The 22359-nt window shown below is 37.6% G+C and overlaps 1 protein-coding gene across 3 annotated transcripts in view; it reads right to left on the bottom strand.

Moving 5' to 3' along the window:
• Ppef1 (protein phosphatase with EF-hand domain 1) overlaps nt 1-22359 on the bottom strand; it is a 119168-nt gene that overhangs the window by 55062 nt on the left and 41747 nt on the right. For all 3 annotated transcript variants that reach the window (XM_048440607.3, XM_087902855.1, XM_087902856.1), the window contains 3 exons: nt 19736-19863; nt 17507-17567; nt 8607-8770 (listed from right to left, as the gene is read on the bottom strand). In XM_048440607.3, the coding sequence (XP_048296564.2) occupies nt 8607-8770; nt 17507-17567; nt 19736-19863 (353 nt within the window). The remainder of the gene's footprint in view (nt 1-8606; nt 8771-17506; nt 17568-19735; nt 19864-22359) is intronic.

The following is a 22359-nucleotide window of genomic DNA, read 5'->3' as shown; positions in this document are numbered from 1 at the left end:
AGGCAGGGTGGTGGTGGCGCACATACTAGGGGGCAGAGACAGGACTACACAGAGATATCCTGTCTCAAACAACAACAAAGAACAAAATTCAAACTAGATTTCAAAGACTTGTATGAAAATAAACACAAGTCTCAATGATTTTTAATATGATTATATACTGAAGTGTACTGAATTAAATATACTGTTTAAATTGATTTTGTCTTTTTTTCTCTTTTTTAATGTGAATACTAGGAAATTCTAAATATATGGTCCATATGTTTCTATTCGACCATCATTTCCTGCCCATGTATGTCTTTTCCCTACAATAGTATTCTAAAGACATTCAATCCTCAGCCACATCTTCTTACTTTCTACTTTTCTATTTATTTATTTAGGTTTGTAACACAGGGTCTGGACTCACTATGTAGCACAGGTTGGCTCAACCATCATGACAACCCTCTTGCCTCAGTTTCCCAAGTCTTTGGACGAACATTTTCTTTGTAGTTTTACATTTGGCCATATATTTTATTGGGAGGCACATACAGGTCACAGCACATGTGGGAAGGTCAGGGGACAACTTATGAGAGCTGCTTCTCTCTTTCCACCATATTCTTCAGCTTGGCAGCATGTGCCTTTGCCCATTGATCAATCTCAATGGCCTCTGGATAAATATTTTTAAAGAATGGGCAAAAATGTTGCTTTTTACTGTCTTGTTTCTATCTGTACACTTAATCTACAGATTTCTAATGCAGGTTCAACGTGCAATTGTAGCTTTTCGGGCCCATTGTACCACTCTCAGAGTAACTGCATCTAAAGGCATATTCTTTTCTTTTTTATTTTATTTACTTATATTTTATGTATGTATATATACATAGATCTATATCTATCTATCTATCTATCTATCTATCTATCTATCTATCTATCTATCTATCTATCTATCTATCTATCTATCTATATATTCTGCACGTACACCTATATGCCAGAAGAGGGCATCAGATCCTATTAGAGATGGTTGTGAATCACCATGTGGTTGCTAGGAGTTGAACCTCTGGAAGAGCAGCCAGTGCTCTTAACCACTGAGCCATCTCTCCAGTCCTCATTTTGCTTTCTAATGTTAACAAATTTCACTGAAAATATCTTATAAACAGAAAATTCCTAATATTAATATAACTTTCTCTTTTCTTGTTTTAGTTTTTCCAGACAGGGTTTTTCTGTGTAGCCCTGGCTGTCCTGGAATTTGCTTTGTAGACCAGGCTGGCCTCAAACTCACTGAGATTTGCCTGCCTCTGCCTACCAAGTGCTGGGAATAAAGGCCCACGCCATCACAGCCTGGCCTAATATAGTTTTCTTGAGCATCCTTAAGATTGAATAAAATAGCTTGGTCAATATTAGTACTTGCTTAGAAAGCTATATATCAGTAGGATTACAATTATTATGTTTAAAAATGTTAAAAATTCAAAGTAGTTTATTCAAATGTTGCTTTTTGCATTTATAAATATATCAGATAAAAGAATCACTTAAATATTAGCATTATCATAAAAGGATTCAAGGAAGAAACTTCTACTTTGAAAGGATATTTTCTTCTTTTTGTGTGTATGTGTGTGTGGTAATGTGTATATGTATTTGTATGTGTGAGAGAGAGAAAAAAACAGAGAAACAGAGAGACAGAGAGGGAGATGAGACAAAGAGAGAGACTGGTTGTCCTAGAACTAGCTATGTAGACTAAGCTAGTCTTGAACTTGGAGCAATCCTTCTGTCTCTGCCTTCATACCAAGTTCTGGAATGCAGACATATGTTATCATGTCTGACTTATTTCTGTTTTTAAGTTGTTTGTTGAAACAACTTCTCACTATATAGCCTTGACTGACCTTGAAGTCACTACATAGACCAAGTTAGCCTTGACTTTACAGTGACCCTATTGCCTCCACCTCCCAAGAACTGGGATGAAAAGCATGTGTCACCGTAAATAGCTTGAGTGGTTTTTAAATGAGAAACAATACATTGTTTTACTGAATCAAAAAATAGCATTAAAAAGGAGGTGGAATACACAGGGCAGTAGAGAAGCACACCTTTAATCCCAGCACTTGGGAGCCAGAGACAGGCAGACCTTTGTAAATTCAAGTCCAGCCTGGTCTACAGAGTGAGTTCTAGGATGAGTTCCAAAAGATACAGAGAAACAATGTCTCAAAAAACCCAAAAGTGGGGGGAGCATGGAATAATGAAAGCTCACCCAAGTGATACACCTCCTCCAATAAGCCACACCTTCTAATCTCTTCAGTTTCATCTGTTTGGGGGGGGAGCAAATATTCAGATATATGGGTTTACGGAGGCCATTCTTATTCAGACCAACATAGCCACCAAAGCATATACTTTGAAATAGTTAAAATGACCAATTTTATGGGATTTCTATCTCAATTTTAAATATATATATATATTTCTTGATTTATTTTTACAAATGAGAACACATTATATACAATGCTTAACATTGATCCTTCTTTTAATGCAATTTTCCATATTTATAGAGCCCAAATTATCAAACATCCATATAATGGCTGCATATTTTATCTACTTGAACATACTATCCGTGTTTGTTTTAACGCTGACTCTAATGACGTGATTATGTAAATACTCTACAAGCCACTGTTTCTTATTTGCCTCAGTTTTATTTCTTGTATTTTGTGTCCTCATAGGCCTGGTTAGATTTATACTGAGTTCTGGACATTATATATGAAAAACTATAAAAATATTTTTGGGCCTATTTTCTCCCAGAGAATTTAAATTTGCTGTTGGCAGGTGGCCAGAAGAGCTAGCTATCTAGTGTGATCTCAAATCATTTTTAGGAATTAGATGATCCAAAGGCCTGCTGCACTTCCAGCAAAACCAATCTACCACTTCCAGTTCACTCTTATTTCTGGGCTATGCTTTCTAGCATCCTAATCTGAGAATGAGGGTTTGGGATGATGTCAGAGAAGAGGGTAGTTAGTATAGGGAAATCCAAGACCCAATCTTTCCAGAGAAATATTGAAAAAAAATCAAGCAAAATTTATTTTACTTTATTTCCCTTTCCCTTTTCCTCTCTTGCTTGCTCTTGTCCTCTGGTGTTTAAGGCAATCTCTGCTAAAGTATTAACTGTACACAAACTATAGGAACAAGCTGTAGTAACAAAACTGTTCACAATCAGACTTAATAGACACTTTACCCAGCAAAAGAACATTACACAGTTACCTTAAACACACGTGGAAAAGTCTCCAGGGTAGACTAGATGATAGACCACAAAATAAGCCTCAGAATTTTTTTAAATCTTTTTAAAATTTTTAAAAATTTATTTGATTTAAAAAAAATACCAAATCCAAGTTTCCACTTCCTCTGCTCCCATTCCCTCCACACACCCTCCTACCCCACCCCCATCCACTCCTCAGAGAGGGTAAGGCACATTGCTTTGAGGAAGGACCAACATCCTCCCTACTATAGCTAGGCTGAGCAAGGTATACATTCAAAGAGGATCCCAAAAAGCCAGTACAAGCAGTAGGGATAAATGCTGGTGCCACTGCCAGTGGCCCTGCAGTCTGCCCCAGTCATACAACTGTCAACCACATTTAACATGAATTTTGCATGCAAATGGATGGAATTAGAAAACACTATCCTGAGTGAGGTAACCCAGACCTAAAACGATGAATATGGTATGTACTCACTCATAAGTGGATACTAGCTATAAACAAAGGATATTGAGCCTCAGAATATTTTTTAAAAATTAAGATTGAAAGCAAGCAGAGTAGTTTCTCTGATCAGAATGGAAAGAAATCAGTAGCAAAATTAGCAAATTTATAAATATGTGAAAATTATACAGTAAATTCTTAACCAATGGGTTAAAAAAAGACAAATTATAAAAAATTAAGACATGAACAGAAATGAAAGCACAATGTACCAAAACTTACAGGATATAGAAACAAACATGCTCAAAAAGAAATAAATATTGCATTTTTTTTAAAAAAAGGCTCTTAAATCATTAACACAAGAAGGCTTTAAGGTGGGATGGAGAACTAGATCATCAGTCAAGAGCATGTGCTGCTCTTGCAGAGGACCCAGGTTTGGTTCCAGCACCTAGATGATGGCTCAAAACCATTCATTACTCCAGTTCCTGCAACTCCAATGCCGTGATGCCCTTTTCTGACCTCTGTGGGTGTGATGCACTCCCACACATAAAAAATAAAAGACAAGCACGATCAGCAGGTAGGACTTCTGCAGGCAGGTTGCTCTACCACCCCCACCACACATCGGACTCTGTAACCTACAAGTTCCACTCAGGCCCTCAAACCCACAGAACCCATCCCCCAAACAGCCCTTCCTCATGCATCAGCAGCCCCCAAGGCATAGGCACCACAAGCACAGATTGGAGGAAGAGGTGGATGATTGGTCTCCAGGAGGAGTTGACAACAGGAAATAATCAAATTGAGGACTGAAATCAATAAAAAAGAAACAAAGAAAACAATACAAAGAATCAATGAAACAAAGAGTTGGTTCTTCTAGAAAATCAACAAGAAAAACAAATTCTTATCCAAACTAACCAAAAGACAGAGAGAATATGCAAATTAATAAAATCAGAAATGAAAAGGGGGACATAACAACAGACGTTGAGGAAATTCAGAGAATCATTAGGGCATACTTCAAAAACCCGTGTTACACAAAACTGGAAACTCTAAAAGAAATGGATAATTTTCTGGATAGGTATCACATACCAAAATTAAATCAAGACCAGATTTGAATAGACCTATAACCCCTATGGATTTAAAAGCAGTCATGAAAAGTCTCCCAACCAAAAAAAGCCAAGGGTCAGATGGTTTCAGCACAGAATTCCACCAGATTCTCAAAGAAGAGCTAATGTCTATACTCCTCAAATTGTTCCACACAATAGAAACAGAAAGAACCTTGCCAAACTCTTTTTATGAGGCTATAATTTACCCTGTTATCCAAGTCACACAAAGATACAGCAGAGAAAGAGAATTACAGACCACTCTCCCTCATGAACATTGATGTAAAATTACTCAATAAAATACTGGCAAACCAAATCCAAGAACTCATAAAAAATTATCCACTATGATCAAGTAGGTTTCATTCCAGAGATGCAGCAATAGCTCAACATACAAAATTCTGTCAATGTAATCCAACATATAAACAAATTGAAAGAAAAGAAACCACATGAGTAGGTAGGAGGTAGAGGGAGGGAGAGGGAAATGTGGTTGGTATGTAAAAGGAATAAAAAATTAAATAAAAATAAACAGAAATCAGATAAATGGAAAGAATGATTTAATTCACTAGAAAAAGAATAGACTGAACTCAAAGCTAGCAGTTGAATGAAAATAAGGATTATGGTAGAGATAAAAGCAATTTTTTATAAAGCAATCAAGAGTCAACCATAATTGATTCTTTAAAAACCATCAACAATTTTTGAAAAAAAATCTTTAGCTATCGTAACTGTGGCAAGGGAAGGAGAGGAGGGAGGGAGGGATGAGGGAGAGACAGAGAAAGAATGAACTGGGTGCATAGAGGTAAAAAATCAGAACAAAGTGAGAAATCGCCATCAACATTCAAGACATTTCAAAGGGTTATGACAATAGTATGAGTTACTGTATACCAATAAGTTTGGTAAATTGGATGAAATAAAACCACATCTGAATGGTCCTTGAAAAAAATGCAGAGATTAGATTAGTAACCAAAACCCTCTAACAAAGAAAGTTCAAGACCTTGAGCTGAAGAGATGGCATAGCAGTTAAAAGCACTTTCTGGCCCGGTAGTGGTGTCACACGCCTTTAATCCCAGCACTGGGGATCTCTGTGAGTTCAAGGCCAGCCTGGTCTACAGAGTGAGTGCCAGGACTGGCTCTACAGCTACTGAGAAACCCTGTCTCAAAAAACCAAACACACACACACACACACACACACACACACACACAACACTTGCTGCTTTTACAAAGAACATAAGTTGCTTCCCAGTATACACATGCTAGTTTCCTGTCTATAATTCCAACTCTAGGAGATCCCATACCCTCTTCTGACTTTCATACATACCAGGTATTCACGTGTAGCACACACATTCACGAAGGCAAACACTTATATACATAAAATAAAAACAAATATATCTTGGAAGGGGGAGCACTGATGAAGTGTACCAAACAGTTAAAAATGAATTAACAATCTTTCTTAAATTCTTCATAAACTTATTGGAAATACTTCCTAACTTACTCCATGAAACCAACATTACCCTGATAGTAAAGTCAAAAGACATATGAAAATAAGCTAAAAACCATTATCTCCTATGAATATAGTGTAACATGAGAGGGCCTGCTTGTTCGGATTTCTGTCCTGCCTGGCCCCCCACAGCCAGCAAGCCCAAAGAAAACCATACAAAGATCTCTATTATTTATAAAGCTGATTGGCCCATTAGGTCAGGCTTCTTACTGGCTAACTCTCACATCTTGATTAACCCATTTTTCTGATCTATGTTAGCCATGTGGCTCTGTACCTTTTTCAGTGGGGCAGCTCACATCCTGCTGCTTCGGTGATCTGGGCAGGAGTGGGAGGAATCAACTTCCTCTTTCCCAGAATTCTCCTGCTCTCCTTGCATCATTTCCACTTCCTGTCTGGTTTTCCCGCCTACACCTCCTGCCTGGCCAATCAGCATTTATTTAAAACATGATTGACAGAATACAGACAATTCTCCCGCACCAACATAGAACTTAAAATCTTAAGAAAATGTCAGCATACCAAATCCAACAACATTTTAGGAAGAATCACACCACAACCAAACAGAATTTATTTCAATGATACAAGGGTAAATGAAGATAGAAAATTAGTCCATGTGATGAAGATAGAAAATTAATCAATGTATTTTAAGACATGAACAGAATGAAAGAACACACACACACACACACAAACTCACTCCAGTTGACATAAGAAAAACATTTAACCAAATACAACATCTTTTATGTGAAAATTACGTAAAAAACTATGAGTAAAAGGCAACTTCCTCAGCATGAGAAAGGGGAAAACCTGCAGCTAACATGAAACTCAAAGACAAAATATTCAACACTGTTTTAAGAACTGCAACAAAATAACTGCACTCACTTTTGATACATGTTAACTCTAAAGAGGTCATAAACCTAAATGTAACAACTAAAAATTTTAACATTCTTAGAAGAAGACACAGGGAAATCTTCATGATCATGAGTTTGGCAATGGATTACAAAAGCACATATAGCAAATATATATTTTTTGAACAAAATTTAAAACTTTTGTATATCAAAGTGCGCTACCAAGAAAGGATTATTTGGCAATACAACCAAGTAACCTTATTCATACTGATCAGGTTATACTTAGGAATATATATGAGTATACATATGTGCATGTAACAGCAATTAGTGAAAAAGAGGCCAAGAAATTGAAGAGTGGGGAGGGATACATGGGAGGGTTTGGAAAGAGGGAAGGGAAGGGAAGGGAAGGGAGGGAAAGGGAAGGAAGAAATGCTGTAATTACATTATAATTTCAAAACTAAAAAATACAAAGTGAAAAGACAAACTAAAGAAAGGGGAATATAGTTTCAATTCATATATGTGGTAGGGTACTTATATCTAGAGAGAACCCTTACAACTCAGTAATAAGAAGATAACTGATATTTAGAACTGGCAAAGGTTCTATATAGATATTTCTCCAAATGTTTACAAATGGCTGGTAGATTAAAAGACTGAACATTATTAGAGAAACGTCAGTCAAAACTAGAATTAGATATTACTTCAAATACATTAGGAAAGCCATCACCAAATTAAATAATATATATCAAAAAGTGGAGTAGGTAGAACCCTTATATATAGCTGATAGAAACGTAAAACTGTTCAACTGCTTGCAGAAAAACTTGAGTAGTTATTCAAAAACTTAGACATAGAGTTGGCTATATAACCGCAGAATTCCTCTCCTAGGTATATACACAACCAAGTGAATGGGGACATGTCCAGAAAAAAATTGTATGTGAATTTGATAGCAGCATTATTTATAGGAGCCAAAAGGTATAAAATATTCAAATATCAATGTGCTGAGAAATCAGTAAATAAATGTGTAGTATACAATGAAATATTATGCAGCCATAAAAAGAAATGATGTATTGATATGTGCTCCAACATGGGCAAATATTAGAAACACTGTGTTTAGTGAAAGAAAAAAACATTAAAAAAACAATATACTACAGTTTCATTCATATATATGAAATATCTGGAATAGGCAAATCAGCAGAGCCTGAAAATGGAACAGTAGCTATTTAGGGGAAAGGAATGAATAATAGGTGGAAATGATGAAAATATTCTGTAATTAGTGCTAATACGTATACAACCCTGCAACTACATTAAAATTGCTGAGCCATATACTTTTAAATAACAAAATGTACAGTTTGTGCACTCTTCTCAGAAAATGAAAAGGGAGATGCTGCAGGCACCCGAGGAGACATCTATATTTTAGGTTAAACAAAGAGAGTGACTGCCACACAATGTAAACCATTTCCCATGGAAATACATGTTAACAACATTTTCATCCATGCATCTGATAGATGTGAACACGAACCAGAGCAGCTTCTGTTGAGGTTACCTGGTTTTTCTTGAAGGCCCGAAGAAGTAAATCAATGTCAGTAAACGTGAGAGGAAACTGCAGCCGAGGACCATCGTAAGAGTCAGGCACTTCTATCAACCCCAAACATTCCTGTCTATCCTTGTTTTCCTGCATAGGGGTTTCAAAGAGTCGACTTACTAATGCTGGAAAGGAAAGATAAAGAGATATCAGATGGGGTTTCAGCAGTCGAATGCCTCAAAAACACTCTTAAATATCTGTGCAAGACACTATACTGCTATGAATGCCGACAGAGCGCACATAAAACTATGAGGAATATCTAATTCTGAAGTTGGTATCCGCCATCCATCCCTTTCTGGAACTGTGCTTCATCAAAGCAGTGGGTTCATAAGCAATGGGGAGAAGACCACGAAGCACATGAAAATCTGGTCAGCCAAGGTATTTTGATGTTCTGAAATCGAAGTCTGATTCTTTGGTTCACTCTTACTTACCAGATCCTTACAAGCAAGGCTGAAAGTATGAACAATGCGCTGCATTTGGTTCAAGCAGCTGCTGCTATTCATGATCTACACGAAATTAAACCGCAACATTCAATTTTCCCCTTGTTAAATACTTCAGAGGATTTTACTTAGCGTTAATTGATTTGTTTCTCTCTAGGTACAATGTTTCTTCTGTGGTTTTCTTTTCTTCTTGGGAACAAAGCAGATAAAACTTAAATGACAAACCATAGGCAAAAATAACCAAAGGCCACCCCCTCTCTCTTAGATATTTCTGTATGGTAATTGTCTGCCAGTATTGCCCATTTACTAAGGCAATTTAGTATGGCTGAGACCCACAATCATTTCTTGCCAAGTTGCCTATGAAACAGGCCCCTGAACAGAAACCTAGACAATTCAGGCAGAGAAAGGTGCAAGAGAATGTGATAGAGTAGCTAGCTACAAAGTGACCTCAATATTGCATCCTAACTTCTATTCATGCTTCTTACAGTGTGATCTCCATCAAAAGTTATCTTTCCCTTGCTTTCGAGATGAGTTAGGCTAATTACTTTAAACTATTCTGAAAAATGTGGTTCAAGAGCTACCTACCAGCTCCAAGTCCAGGTCTCAAGAGGCCTTATATGATTCCATGCTCTCTGTTCGGGAACATAGCCATTTCCACTCAGCCCAAGCTTTCCTACCGAAAGGCCATGATTAAATGGAACAGAGCAGCTAAACCTAGCCAAGGATGTCCTAGATGAGCTAACAGCCAGCAGATCTCTAGACACATCAATAAACTCCAGCCAATATTAAAAAAATCTGTCAAATTGACTGTGCCAATGCCAGAAGTGTTCAGCTAAGTCATAGACTTGCTAGGAAAAAAAACCACATTTTTTCCTATGTCACTAAGATATTGTGGCTCCTTTGCAGTATTATAACCACATGTTTGTTATTAAGGCTATCACCCTAAGTTCTCTGCAATAAACAAAAAACAAAAAAACAAAACCATATCTTTAAGTTGCTCACCTAGAAAAGATAGGATGCTATCTGATGTAGACAGAGTATATGTTTTCCATCATCAATTATGATGAGCAGTAAGTCAAGAAGTAAATTTGAAAACTTGTTCTAAACTAGGAAATAACATTTAACAATTTCATTAAAATACATTCTAAATTGTTATGTAATCCCAGTATAATTTGGTGATAGTAGATAATATTTTATAAAAAGTGGAACTGAGGTATAATAGCATCTGTATTCAAGGTGGTCAGCAGACATCATTTTTCTCCTTTGATTTTGGTCTGATATTTAAGAAAAACTGAATTTTTCAATTTATGCTAGAAACCAGAAATGCAGGACATCCTGTTTAATTTGATTTCAGATTCATCATGTAGGCAGTGAAGTCTAGTCTCCTTAGCTATCCTAATGATCACACCATCCATTTTTATTTGGGAATTGTCCTTCTGCAAAGGAAAGATGAAATATCAGGCAACTCTTAGGAATATGACACCCCTGTCCACAGAAACCCCAACAGTTTCACTGCATCAGCTAACAGAGACAAAGTTTTTGTTATAGACTCTAAGAAAGAAAGCGAACATGGAGCACATGTGATTGGAACTGAGGGACCTTGTGTTTTAGGTGAGGTATATTTATGGCATGACTGTAGTGTTCATGGAAAAGATTGTATAACTTTTGAAATGCACATGACTAAAACACGGATGCTATCAGAAAGGAGAAAGAAGCTGAGCATATAGATTTGTATATGCCAATACCCCCCACATGCAGCCCCTTTTTAAGTCTTCAGAAGCTTAGCAGCCTGGGGAGTCACTTTCTGTTGTCTCCATCTTCAGTGTATCCCTCTCTTTAGGCTTTGTAATACAATAAAACATGGCCAAAGACATCTCTAATTTAAAACATTATCCCTGGATCACATATCTGCTTATATGGACATTTATTGCTCCTAGTATTTTTTCTACCCTGGGACAATCCATTCTTCTTTATCTCTATGTTTTGGATAATTTATCTTCATCCTTCAAAACTCAGCAGGCTTCCCAGGTCGGCTCCCAAACTCTACTGTTTCAATAACAAAATTGATGATGATGATGACCACGACAATGCCAAGAAGACAATAGATAGCTCTTACTTACTGAAGGCTTGCTATGCATCAGGCAGTGTTATAAGAAGGTGAGGATTGCTATTTTCTCATTAAATACATTGATATCGATAAATAAGAAACTACATCAACAATAAAGACTGTTGATTGTGCACTAACCAAAAGAATTAATTTTAATAGATCACGAAAAATGCTAACTTTTTTAATTTAGGAAAATATTCTATTTTCCTGGTCACTGCCTTCACACATGCTGCCATTTCTCCCCTTCCCATTGGCTAGTAATAAATACATTCTATCAATGCTAGCCAGTGATGACAACTCAAGTTCAATTATTTTAAGAACAAAACAAAATATTCTTTTAAAATCAATAGCTTAGTATAGTCCTTTCTTCCAGATATTTAATGACCCTTATTTCATAAAAAGTTTAATGATAAATTAATGCAAATTCCACGTCTCTAAGTCAAATCTTCAGTAAAACTATGCAATATGAAATATTTGAGATTAATTTATTTTAATTTTGGTTTGTGTATATGAATTTCTGCCTGCACTTATATTTTTGCATCACATATATATCTGGTATCCACAGAGGCAAGAAGACGACATTGGACTCCCTGGCATTGGAGTTACTGAAGATTGTGAGCTGCCATGTAGGCACTAGGAACTGAACCTGGGCCCTTTGCAAGAGCAGCAAATGCTCTTCACTGTTGAGCTATTTCTCCAGCCCCAATATCAAGTTTTAATCTATATTACATCATTATCCTTCTGTTGTGTTTTTGGCAAGATGAAAATTAGTAACAGAGAGTCTCTTCTAATAACTAGTGTGTATCATGTATGAAAACTAAGCCTTAAATTTATCCCTCTGGCTGTCCTGGAACTCACTTTCTAGACCAGGCTGGCCTTGAACTCATGGAGATCCACCTTCCTCTGCCTCCTGAGTGCTGGGATTAAAGGCATACACCATCGCTGCCTCGCATACTTTAACATTTCTAATGCATATATTGTCTTTGTGGCCCATAACTAATGAACAATAATTCAATGGATGCAAGCAATATATGAAAATTCATACAACATTTAATTGGAATTAATTCTTAGTTATTTGATTTATAACTTTGTAAACTCGGATCTAAACTAATTAAATATAATAAAATATTAACACAAACAAATGTTACCTCTACAAGTTGTTATAAGAAAATAACTTTTAAATCCTTGCCTTCACCCATGCTGCCATTTCTCTTTCCCACTAGCTAATAAAAAGTAAATTGCATCACTGCCAGTGATTAAAATTGAATAAAAGATCTTTTCTTCCATCTGAAGAGGGAAAAAGGTATACTTTCGGGAAAAATTTAAGTCCATAATTTTTGCACACAGATAATATCAGCTTATATCACCCACACATTACTTTGAAAAAAACCCCACATCTTTCTGAACAAGGAAAAGCATCATTTGGCAACATTTATAGTTGTTTCATTTCCTAATTATAAGTCTATGTCAAAATCATTAGTGTCCATATACTAAATTCAATAGATGCCAAATGACAGCTAATAAAGTTAACCTTAAATCTGGATCAAAATCATTAGTGTTCATATATTAAATTCAATGGATACCAAAATGATTGTTAATACAGTTAACTATCAATTTTTGATTTAAAAAACATGAAATGGAAGGATATATTCTTGACATAAATTTTAAATTAAATAAATGAGTGTATTGGTTTCCATTAAAACAACAAAAAATGCTACCTACTTTCATTTGTTTTATGCAATAAGACATGAAGCTGAAACAAGAAGAGTTTAACTATTATGCCAAAATATATAATAATAAAATCTGTTGATGTGATTAAAATATAAACTCAAGAAAAACTCCAAAATCTGATAAGGGAATTAAATACAATACAGAGATTAATCTCATAGGCTTGAATCACATTTTTATCACTGATGAGATAAATAACCTTGGAATGGTACCCTCAGACCCTCAAATTCTTATAAAAGGTAAATAATTAATACTAGTAACTTTTTTAGTTTGTCATGAATACTAAATGAAATGATATAAATTATTGAAACACATGGTACATGGTAAAGTTTACTGAAAAACAATAATAATATACGAGCTACTAATAATATTCAGCAAAAGCACAAGATGAGATATAAATATAAGTATTTAATGGGATATTCCAAATAAGTAATGGGAAGATAACATGCTGGAAAATATTCTATTCACCATAGTAACAAAAAATTAAAATATTCTAGTACCACAAAAGTTAAAAATATAAATACATATATACATACATGTATCCCTAAAGTATATATATATGTGTGTATGTATGTATGTATATATGTATGTATGTATGTAAACTATGTGGCCTGAGGGGATACTTTGGCTGATGGTGAGTCAAAAGAAAAGTCTAAACAACATTTGCACATGACTCGGCCTACTCCCACCAGTCTCTGTATAAATCTAAGGCAACTTTGCCTTCTTCTTTTTTTTTTTTTGATTGTAGAAGGCATTGTTGTAAAATGCAGACTGGGAACTTGTATGTGCACTCTACTCTCTAGCAAGTCTATGAATCTGTTTTAGCTCCGCAAGTAGAAGAACGTGGACATAAGCTGGTAGAAGTGAGTTTTGCATAAGATGCAGTGTGTTTGCCAGCACGAACACTACATTAGGACCCTTCTTTCGAAATCAAAATGTCTTGAGATACTATGCACTTCAAAAAAATCAATCACTAACCTGGGCTCTATATCTGGGAATGCTAAATGGCTTTCTGTCTGCTAAAAGATTTAATTAAACAGGCCAAGGTGGAGGCTGTCTAGAATCCTCCCACCAAAGCATGAACAATCAACTTACAAAGAACATGCATAAAGGCATATGCCTGTCATTCCAGTGCTCAATATGCTGAGGCAGGATGATTATGAGATCAAAGCCAGTTTGATCTACATAGATAAAGTCACCTTACACATACTTAAATTCTGTCTCTGGCAATGAAAGGGAGAAAGGAGAAGGTGAAGAGGAGAGGAGAGGGAGGCAGGAGGATGGAGAAGGAGGGAGTGTAGAGAAGAATGTGTATGTTCGCCAAAAGGGACATGTACATAAATAAATAAATACAGCAGCACAACTGTACTGCCACACTGAAAGCAACCCAAGCACACGTAAACAATAGGATGAATAAACTATAGTGCATTGGTAAAATGGACTGCTATCCAACAACAGGAGTGACTAAATTACAATAACATGAATGATCTCACAAGTATAATGCTGAGCAAGATAAGCTAGATTCAAGGTCTATTCTGGAAGTTTCTACTAATACAAATAAATTTTAAAAACAAGCATAATTAACGAACTTAAGGCATAGACGTTCAAAACTAGCTCCATAGTGCAGTAGACATTGGGTTGCAGCTAGAAGAGGCAGAAGGGAGGCTTCTGTGCCTCCAATAATGGTTTGAGGGTATATTTTTGGTTTTGAGACAAGCTCTCCCGTAGCAAGGATGACCTTGTATTTCTGACTTCCTCCTTAAAAGCAGAGACTGCAAGCGTGTGTCATTGTGTTTGCTTTATGCAGTGCTGGGGACTGAGCCCAGAGCCCCTGCATGCTAGGCAAGCACTCTACCAACCTAGCTCCATCCCAGCCATTCTGCTTTATTTCTTGTTCTGAGTACCTGTTTTCTGGGCATGTTTTCTTTGAGAGAATTTCAGTTATATATTATTTGTATACTTTCCTATAACGTATTTCATATTCCAAGGAAAACACTGTTCCCTTCTTTGAGAAGAAACATTCTGTTATATTTTTAAATCATCTGCAAAGTTTTTTTCAAAATGCAGATTTTGAAAAATCGAGAATCTGAATAAATATCTCTGAGCTGTAACCCAGCCATCTGTGGTTCTAAAACCCATATAAGCAACTCTGATGAAGTGAGTCTAGATTGAAATAGTAGATAATTAGCAGAGAGAGACATGTTTCATTTCATCATTATTGTATTTCTCCCCCAAACATTTTTGACCGAGAACACGAAGCACAAACGACTGTCTTTAAACTGCAGCTACCTAAAATGGAGAGAATGACAACGCACCCACTTCCACGCGGTTCCCACTCCTCAGGTTTGACTATTCTACCACTCAGAAAGCCTCTATGGATCCTTAAATGCTTTCTTTAGTTTCATACATATGTCCTTGACTCGAACCATGCCACTACCACTCTCCTCATCCCTTTAAAGAGCATTTAAAGGTTGGGAAGATGGCTAAGTGGGTAAAGTGCCTGCTGCCAAGTCTGATGACCTGAGTTTAATTCCTAAGATCCACACGGTAGAGAAAACCAAATCCTGCAAGTTGTCATCTGACCTCCACACACATACCAAGGCACATGTGTGAATGATCTCTCTCTCTCTCTCTCTCTCTCTCTCTCTCTCTCTCTCTGTATGTGTGTGTATGTGTGTGTTAAGAAAATTTTAGAAAAAAAATCATTTATCAGATTAATTAAAGATGCTCTTAGGGGGTTAGGCAGATGGCTCAGTGCGTAAGAACACTTCCGATGCAAGTTTGAGGACCTAAGTGTGACCACTACAGTCCCACATAAAAAGTCAGGTGTAGCTGCACACTTCTGTGACTCCATCACTGGTAGAAGCCAGAAATAAGAGACTTGCTGGCCAGTCAGCTTACTTGAAATATGGTGAATTCCACGCTCAATGAGAGACTCTGTGTTAAAGGGATAAGGTAGAGAGAGTGACCAAGCAGGTAACCAGACATCCTCTGTTGGCCTCTGAATGCGCGTGTGCACGCTCACACACACACACACACGTACACACACACACACACACACACACACACACGTACACACACAGGCACATGTGCACATGCATATACAGAGTAGGTCTCCTAAAAACTTTGCACATTGTTAGAATCGAAAATGGTTTACCCAAGGTGGTTTTCCTTCTTAACAGCTTTTGGGTTTGACATCTACTTTGAAAGTAATAGACAGATTTTATTTATCATGAGAAATATATGTCTTATGAATAATTATAATTTTAAACTCCTATACTGCCTGTATCAATTCAAAATGTTATATAGTTTATAGATAAATAGATAATATAAACACATCACAGAAAGTACCTTAGTCTAGCTTATGGTATTATAACAGAATATCACAAACTAAACTAAATATCATAAACTGGATAATTTAAAGCAAACACAAGTTTATGAATAGGCCTAGTTGTTTTTGGATTCCTTTAAATTCCTGTTCAGAAAAAAATTAAACTAAAATGAGTTCTCATGTACCTTAAGTCTGAAAATATTGCCAATTTTTAAAGGTAATTATAAAAACAATTAGCATATACTATAGATTTAAATTTTTTTAAGTATAAATGAGAAATAAAAGAAAAATCACCACGGTCTCCATACCAGAACCAAATTATTTGTCTGCAGGTTCTAAAGTCTTGGAAATCTAAGATTAAGGAGAAATGTTTGGTGAGGACTTTGTGCTCTAAGTTATAACACGACTGAAAACATGACAGCAAAAGAACAGGTGCAGGGAAGAGGAATGAGGGATCATACTTTATAAGGTCACCATTGTTCAAATAATTAATCCAGTATGGGGGAAGGGTCTCTAACTTAAACAGCTCTTACGGATCCCACTTTCAACATGTTGCATGAGCTTGGGGGAAAGATTGAAGACACAGCAGACATACTGAGTGGAGAGAGGGAAAAACATTGCATTTAATCTACCATTTTCACCTAGACATCACTGCATGCAATACTCAAAATACTTGGATTCCTTAGCATAAAACTTCTGTAGGTAAAACACAAGATCCTCATTACTAAATTTCTGTTGTGTATTAACGGATTGTGGTTCAAGACAAAATATTTAACCAAGGAATGCTGAATTTTTTTTTAATTAAAGGCTGACTTAGCAAATTCCATCCAGATGGGGAATAAAATAAAGGTGAGCAAAGTTTATTTGCTACGTGTCACCCGGACAAGAAAGGGGAGCATCTTTAATTGCATAGCATCTCTTATCTTCATTTACATTTTAATGAAGACAATTCAATATATAAAACAGCTTTTCAAAAGACTACACTTTCGAAGTGAAACGATTGCTTGGCAGTTACGAGAACATACTATTCTTGCAGAAGACCTGAGTTCGATTCCCAGCACCCACAATGCATGGCTCATAACCTCCTGTAACTCCAGCTCCAGAGAGTCTGATGTCCTCTTTTGGCTCCCTTGAACTCTGGACTCACCTGCACAAACACACACCTACCTGCCCACCCACTCACCACCCCACACACCTAATTTAAAAATAAAAATGAATAAAACCTTAACAGGCTAAAACTTTTTTTTTTGCTTACCTGAATCTTCACTATGTGTCTTTGTGTAGTTTTCCAACATGAAGGAAAAAAAGTCAGACAGCTGAACAAGATAAAAATGATATAAATTATTAATAAGGTCTAAGGAGCCACTGCAGCAAATAGCGAACTTCCATGCAAGTCCCTTATTCTCCTGTGGTACTCCTCTTCCTGCTACAGCACATGCCAAGAGTCACAGATGGGCAGCACCACACTGAGCTGCATAGAAATTATATATTCATTCCTCCTGGGAAGCTGCCCATACATAACTGGCTAAAGCAAAAGTGTAACAACCCAGTCTTCCACCTCCTTGCCATGCATGGGACAAATGATAATGTATTTCACATTTAAACGCTTCTATGGGATCGGCTGAAGTTAGACTTGTCCAGAAGGTATAGTTCTTCCTGACTTCTTTGTTCCTTATGGTCTCCTCTTTATCTCTTTGGTATCGAAATTAATACTGTTTAAATTGACAGCCTACATGGGTTTGGGGAGATTGCCCAGTGGCTAAGAGCACTGACTGTTTTCTCAGAGAAACAGAGTTCAATGCTCAGCATCCACATAGCAAGCAGCTTATAACTACCTGTGACTCCAGGCTCAGGGGATGCAATGCTCTCTTTTGGCCTCCATGGGCACTGAACACACAAGGTGAACAGACATACATGAAAGCAACACACACACACACACACACACACACACCCCAAAATACCTTTAAAAAGACAGCCAACTCTATGAGGTCCTAATCAAAGCAAAGGGAACACTGAATGCCCTATGTCTTTTGCTGTTGTTGTTGGGATTTTTGTTGATGGTAGTGGTAGTGTTTTTGGTTTTGCTTTTTTGAGATAGGGTCTCACTATATAGGACTGGCTGTACTCAGACTCGCTATATAGACCAGGTTGGCCTCAAACTCAGAGATCCTCCTACTTCTGTCTCCTAAGTGCTGAAATTTAAGACATGCACCACCATGCCTGGCCTAACCTATATCATTTTAATAGCTACCAAGAAGAGACTTGCCAACTTAACTCCTTTTAAAATTTGTTTATTTTTAAGGACCATAACCTGATACTTAAATATGGTTGTTAAAACTTTAAACAACACCAAAGGAAAATGAGGTCTCCCTTAATATCACTACCCACTCACCTATGTCACCCTTGTCCCTGCCAGTAACCACTACGCAGAATCTGCTGTGTATGTTTTTCCAGAATTTGGTTGAATGGTTAGGGGTTTTTTTGCATATATGAGATAAACTCTAGGTAGTACTATGTAAGTTGGATCTTACATTAATAATTATGTCGGGGATCTTTCTAAGATAGTTTTATAGGTAAAAGGTACTCATTTTTATTAGTGAATATCGAAGCAAGAGTTATGAATTTGTACCACCAGTTTTATAAAGAACTTTCACATTCATATATTTTCTTTTATAACTTTCATAGGCTTGTTCCCTGGAAAAACCTTCTATTTTCAAGGTCTAAAAGTAGCCTTTCTGAAGGGATTTGGAGGTTAGCTTAGTTGGCAAAGTGCTTGCCATGAGAACCTGGGTTTGAGCCCCAGAACTTATATAAAAACAGGGTAGTATCCACTTGTAATCCCAGAACTGGGGAGGCTGATATAAGATGGTCCCCAGGAATCACTTCCCTATTAGCCAACCCTATTGGGAAATTTTAGATCTCAATGAAAGATGCTATCTCAAAAAAGCCAAGATGGACAGCTCTTGAGGAATGATACCCATTCCACACACATACACTTGGATGTGCACACACCTCTGCACCTACATACACAAGAACATATACAAACATAGCTATTCTTTTGGGGTTGAGGATATATAGTTCAGTGGTACAGTGTTTTCCCAACATGTACAAGGCTCTGGGTTCAACCCTCCCACTTCCATTTTTTATTTTTCCATTCATAAAGTAATGATTTCATTTACCATTATGGAATATGCTCAAAAAATAGAAAAAAATACTTTCTTATTAATTAGCTAGACATCTGGCATTGTTCTAAAAATGGGAGCTTCAAAATCGAGAAATACCATCTTCCCCAAATCACAATCTCTCAACCACTAGTTCCAAAACAATGCCATGGCAGCTTCTATGAAAGCATTTCATCAAGGTTCCTCAGCTTCACCCAGACCCACAGTTTCATTCTTTCACTAACAAGAAGAGGGGAGAGCGCCAGAGAGGAGGGGAGGGAAGGAGGAAGGGAGGGAAACAAAGAGGTGCTTGCCAAACAGACCTGCATTTGGCCTTGCTCATCAGCATATTCGACAGACTGGAAGATGGCGAGGGCATAATGCTGTCTCGCTCTCAGCCTCGCTCTGTACCGCCGGTACCAGGTTTGGATGACTAAGGCAGCTTGCATCGCTGCAGACCCACAGGATATGAAAGGCAGAGAAAAACAATCACATTAGCGCTTTGGGGGAAGCAGGTGTTTGAACCAAAGCAATCAAACAATTTCTTAGTCCTAAAAGATAGGAACATAAACAATGAGATTGACCTTTATGCTTTTTATAAAATGTTCTGAAGGCCCAAGCATTCAGAGAGCTCAGAGCACAATGATGTCATAACCATTAAGGGTAGGAGCTTTCAGGTAAGGTTGCCTGAACTCGAGGCTTCCTGACTGTTGGTCACTAGAAAAAGGAGTGTAGACTTGCAATGAATACATTCCATGGGGTATCTTGCCACCATTAGAAGGAACGGATTAAATAAACCCTGGGAAATATGAGAGCACTGGTTGGTTTTTGTCAACATGATAAAAACCTAGACATAGACAGGAGCAGGGAAACCTAACTGGGAAAAAAAAATACCTCCATAGGATTGACCCATAGCGTATTATCTTGATGAGTGATTGATGTGGGAGGGTTAAGCCCATTGTGGGTGGTGTCACCTCTGGGCAGGTAGGTGGCCCTAGAGGGTTTAAGAAAGCAAACTGAATATGCCAGGAGGAGCAAGCCGTTAATCGGCTCTACTCCATGCCCTTTCTATCAGTTCCTGCTTCCAGGTTCAATCTCGGTTTCCTCAAGAGTTCTTGTATTCACCAAGCACAGAGGTACTGTTCAACAAGGTTCACCAAATACTTAGGGAGTCCCTGCAGTCCTCCCAACACCATGAAGCTAAGAGAGGTGAAAGTACCCACTTAGCTCAGTTAGTCACTAAGTAGAAATGGACAGTGAGAATCTGCACCCAGATCTGACCCCAAGGCTCAAGCTTTTCACCTCCACACAGATGTTGACCTATTGCTATACATCAGTGTCCCCATTTATACGATGATAGAGCAGAAAGAATGAACACTGGAGTTTCATCTACTTAGAATTAACAATGTCAAATAATATAATGTTAATAATAGATACCTGAGCTGATTTCTGTTTAATAATAAAACAGTCTACTTTGAAACGTTCAGTGCCCACAAACATCATCATCTCCGTGCCGCATGTAAGGAAACTGAGTTCAGAGCAGCGAGTGTGTTGTTCGAAGGCACCTAGCATAGGCATCTGAGTCCAAACCCTGAGTTCTTTCCACTAGGGCCCGTTACTTTATTCCCTAACTCATTTGGCTCTTTCTTTTCACTGACTAATAACAAACACTGTAGAGTAAATGCCTACTAACTGCAGTAACTGGACACTACATATACCGCCCTTTCTGCTCCTTCCCAACACAAGAAGAAATGGGAGCTAACGTCCTTCTGTCTCTGCTTGGGCTCTGTGCAGGGCATGGTTGAAATTCTATCCCACATGGGAAGAGTCATTGTTTTCTCAGGTAAACAACTGCATTCATTGGGTTCTAGTCCAAGGCATGATGGAAAGACAGGGATGTGGAAGGGAAAGGAGCCTCTCATCCTGGTGTCTAGTGAAAGTCTTCAGACAGCTGTGAGTCAAATATTCCACAGGTATAGATGGTCAGAGAGATCCCAGAGGTCCCCCCAAATAATACAGTTATTACTCTTGTTTACCCACCAACACTAGATGGCAAGACCCTATTTCTGGAGACACAGTGTGCATTTGCTACATCACTCATGTGATTCAATTGGTAAATAAAGTTGGAAGTTTCCTCCCTGATGGCCAGCTAGTTTAGTACCAGAAGGGGCTATGTACAATTTGAGGGGAGAAAAGTCATCAATAATCTTAGCCAGCTGTGAACTCTGAAGGTTATAATACACTACCCCAGGCAAGAGTGGCATGACTGTTAAGGGGGTAACTAACCAGTTTCTGATGGGATTTGAGGTTCACTCCAAAAGAGGAAGGCCCTGCCTGGTATTATAAATCTGGCTGGTAGCTCATGGCCAAGGAGGTCATAGGCCCCAGGAGGAAATTTACTATTATTTGGCTAAATGGACATGATGCCAAACTGCCTTCTAAATATTTATGTTTATACCCATAGATTGGTGCTACCTTCAGTCTGGGTCAGAGAAATTCTGTGTGAGTGGGAAATGGATTAATGCAAAGATTCACAAGTAGTCAAAGTGCTGATAATAAGAGACTTTAAAAAGCAATTTTAAAATTATGTGTATGAGTGTTTTGCCTACATGTATGTATATGATGCATCACATGCATGCCTGGGGCCCACAGAGGTCAGAAGAGGGTGTTCGATCCCTGAAACTGGAGTTACAGATGGTTGTGGGCCATGATGTTGGTGCCTGGAACCAAATCTGGGTCCTCTGTAAGAACAGCAGGTGCTTGTAACTGCTGAGCCATCTCTCCATCCCCACAAGTGACTATTGTGTGTTCATCCCCAAGTGGCACATCTATATTACCCCCTCCAGAGCTAAGGAAGCATCGAGGAATAAGGAGTCAAAAGAATATAAGAGCCAGAGGATGGAGAAGAGCATCGTGAGATGCTGTCATTTGGACGTGACTGGATGTC

Source organism: Myodes glareolus, chromosome X, assembly GCF_982192425.1.
Source record: "Myodes glareolus chromosome X, mMyoGla1.1, whole genome shotgun sequence".
Taxonomy (NCBI): Eukaryota; Metazoa; Chordata; class Mammalia; order Rodentia; family Cricetidae; genus Myodes; species Myodes glareolus.
This window is presented reverse-complemented; position numbering and strand designations above follow the sequence as displayed.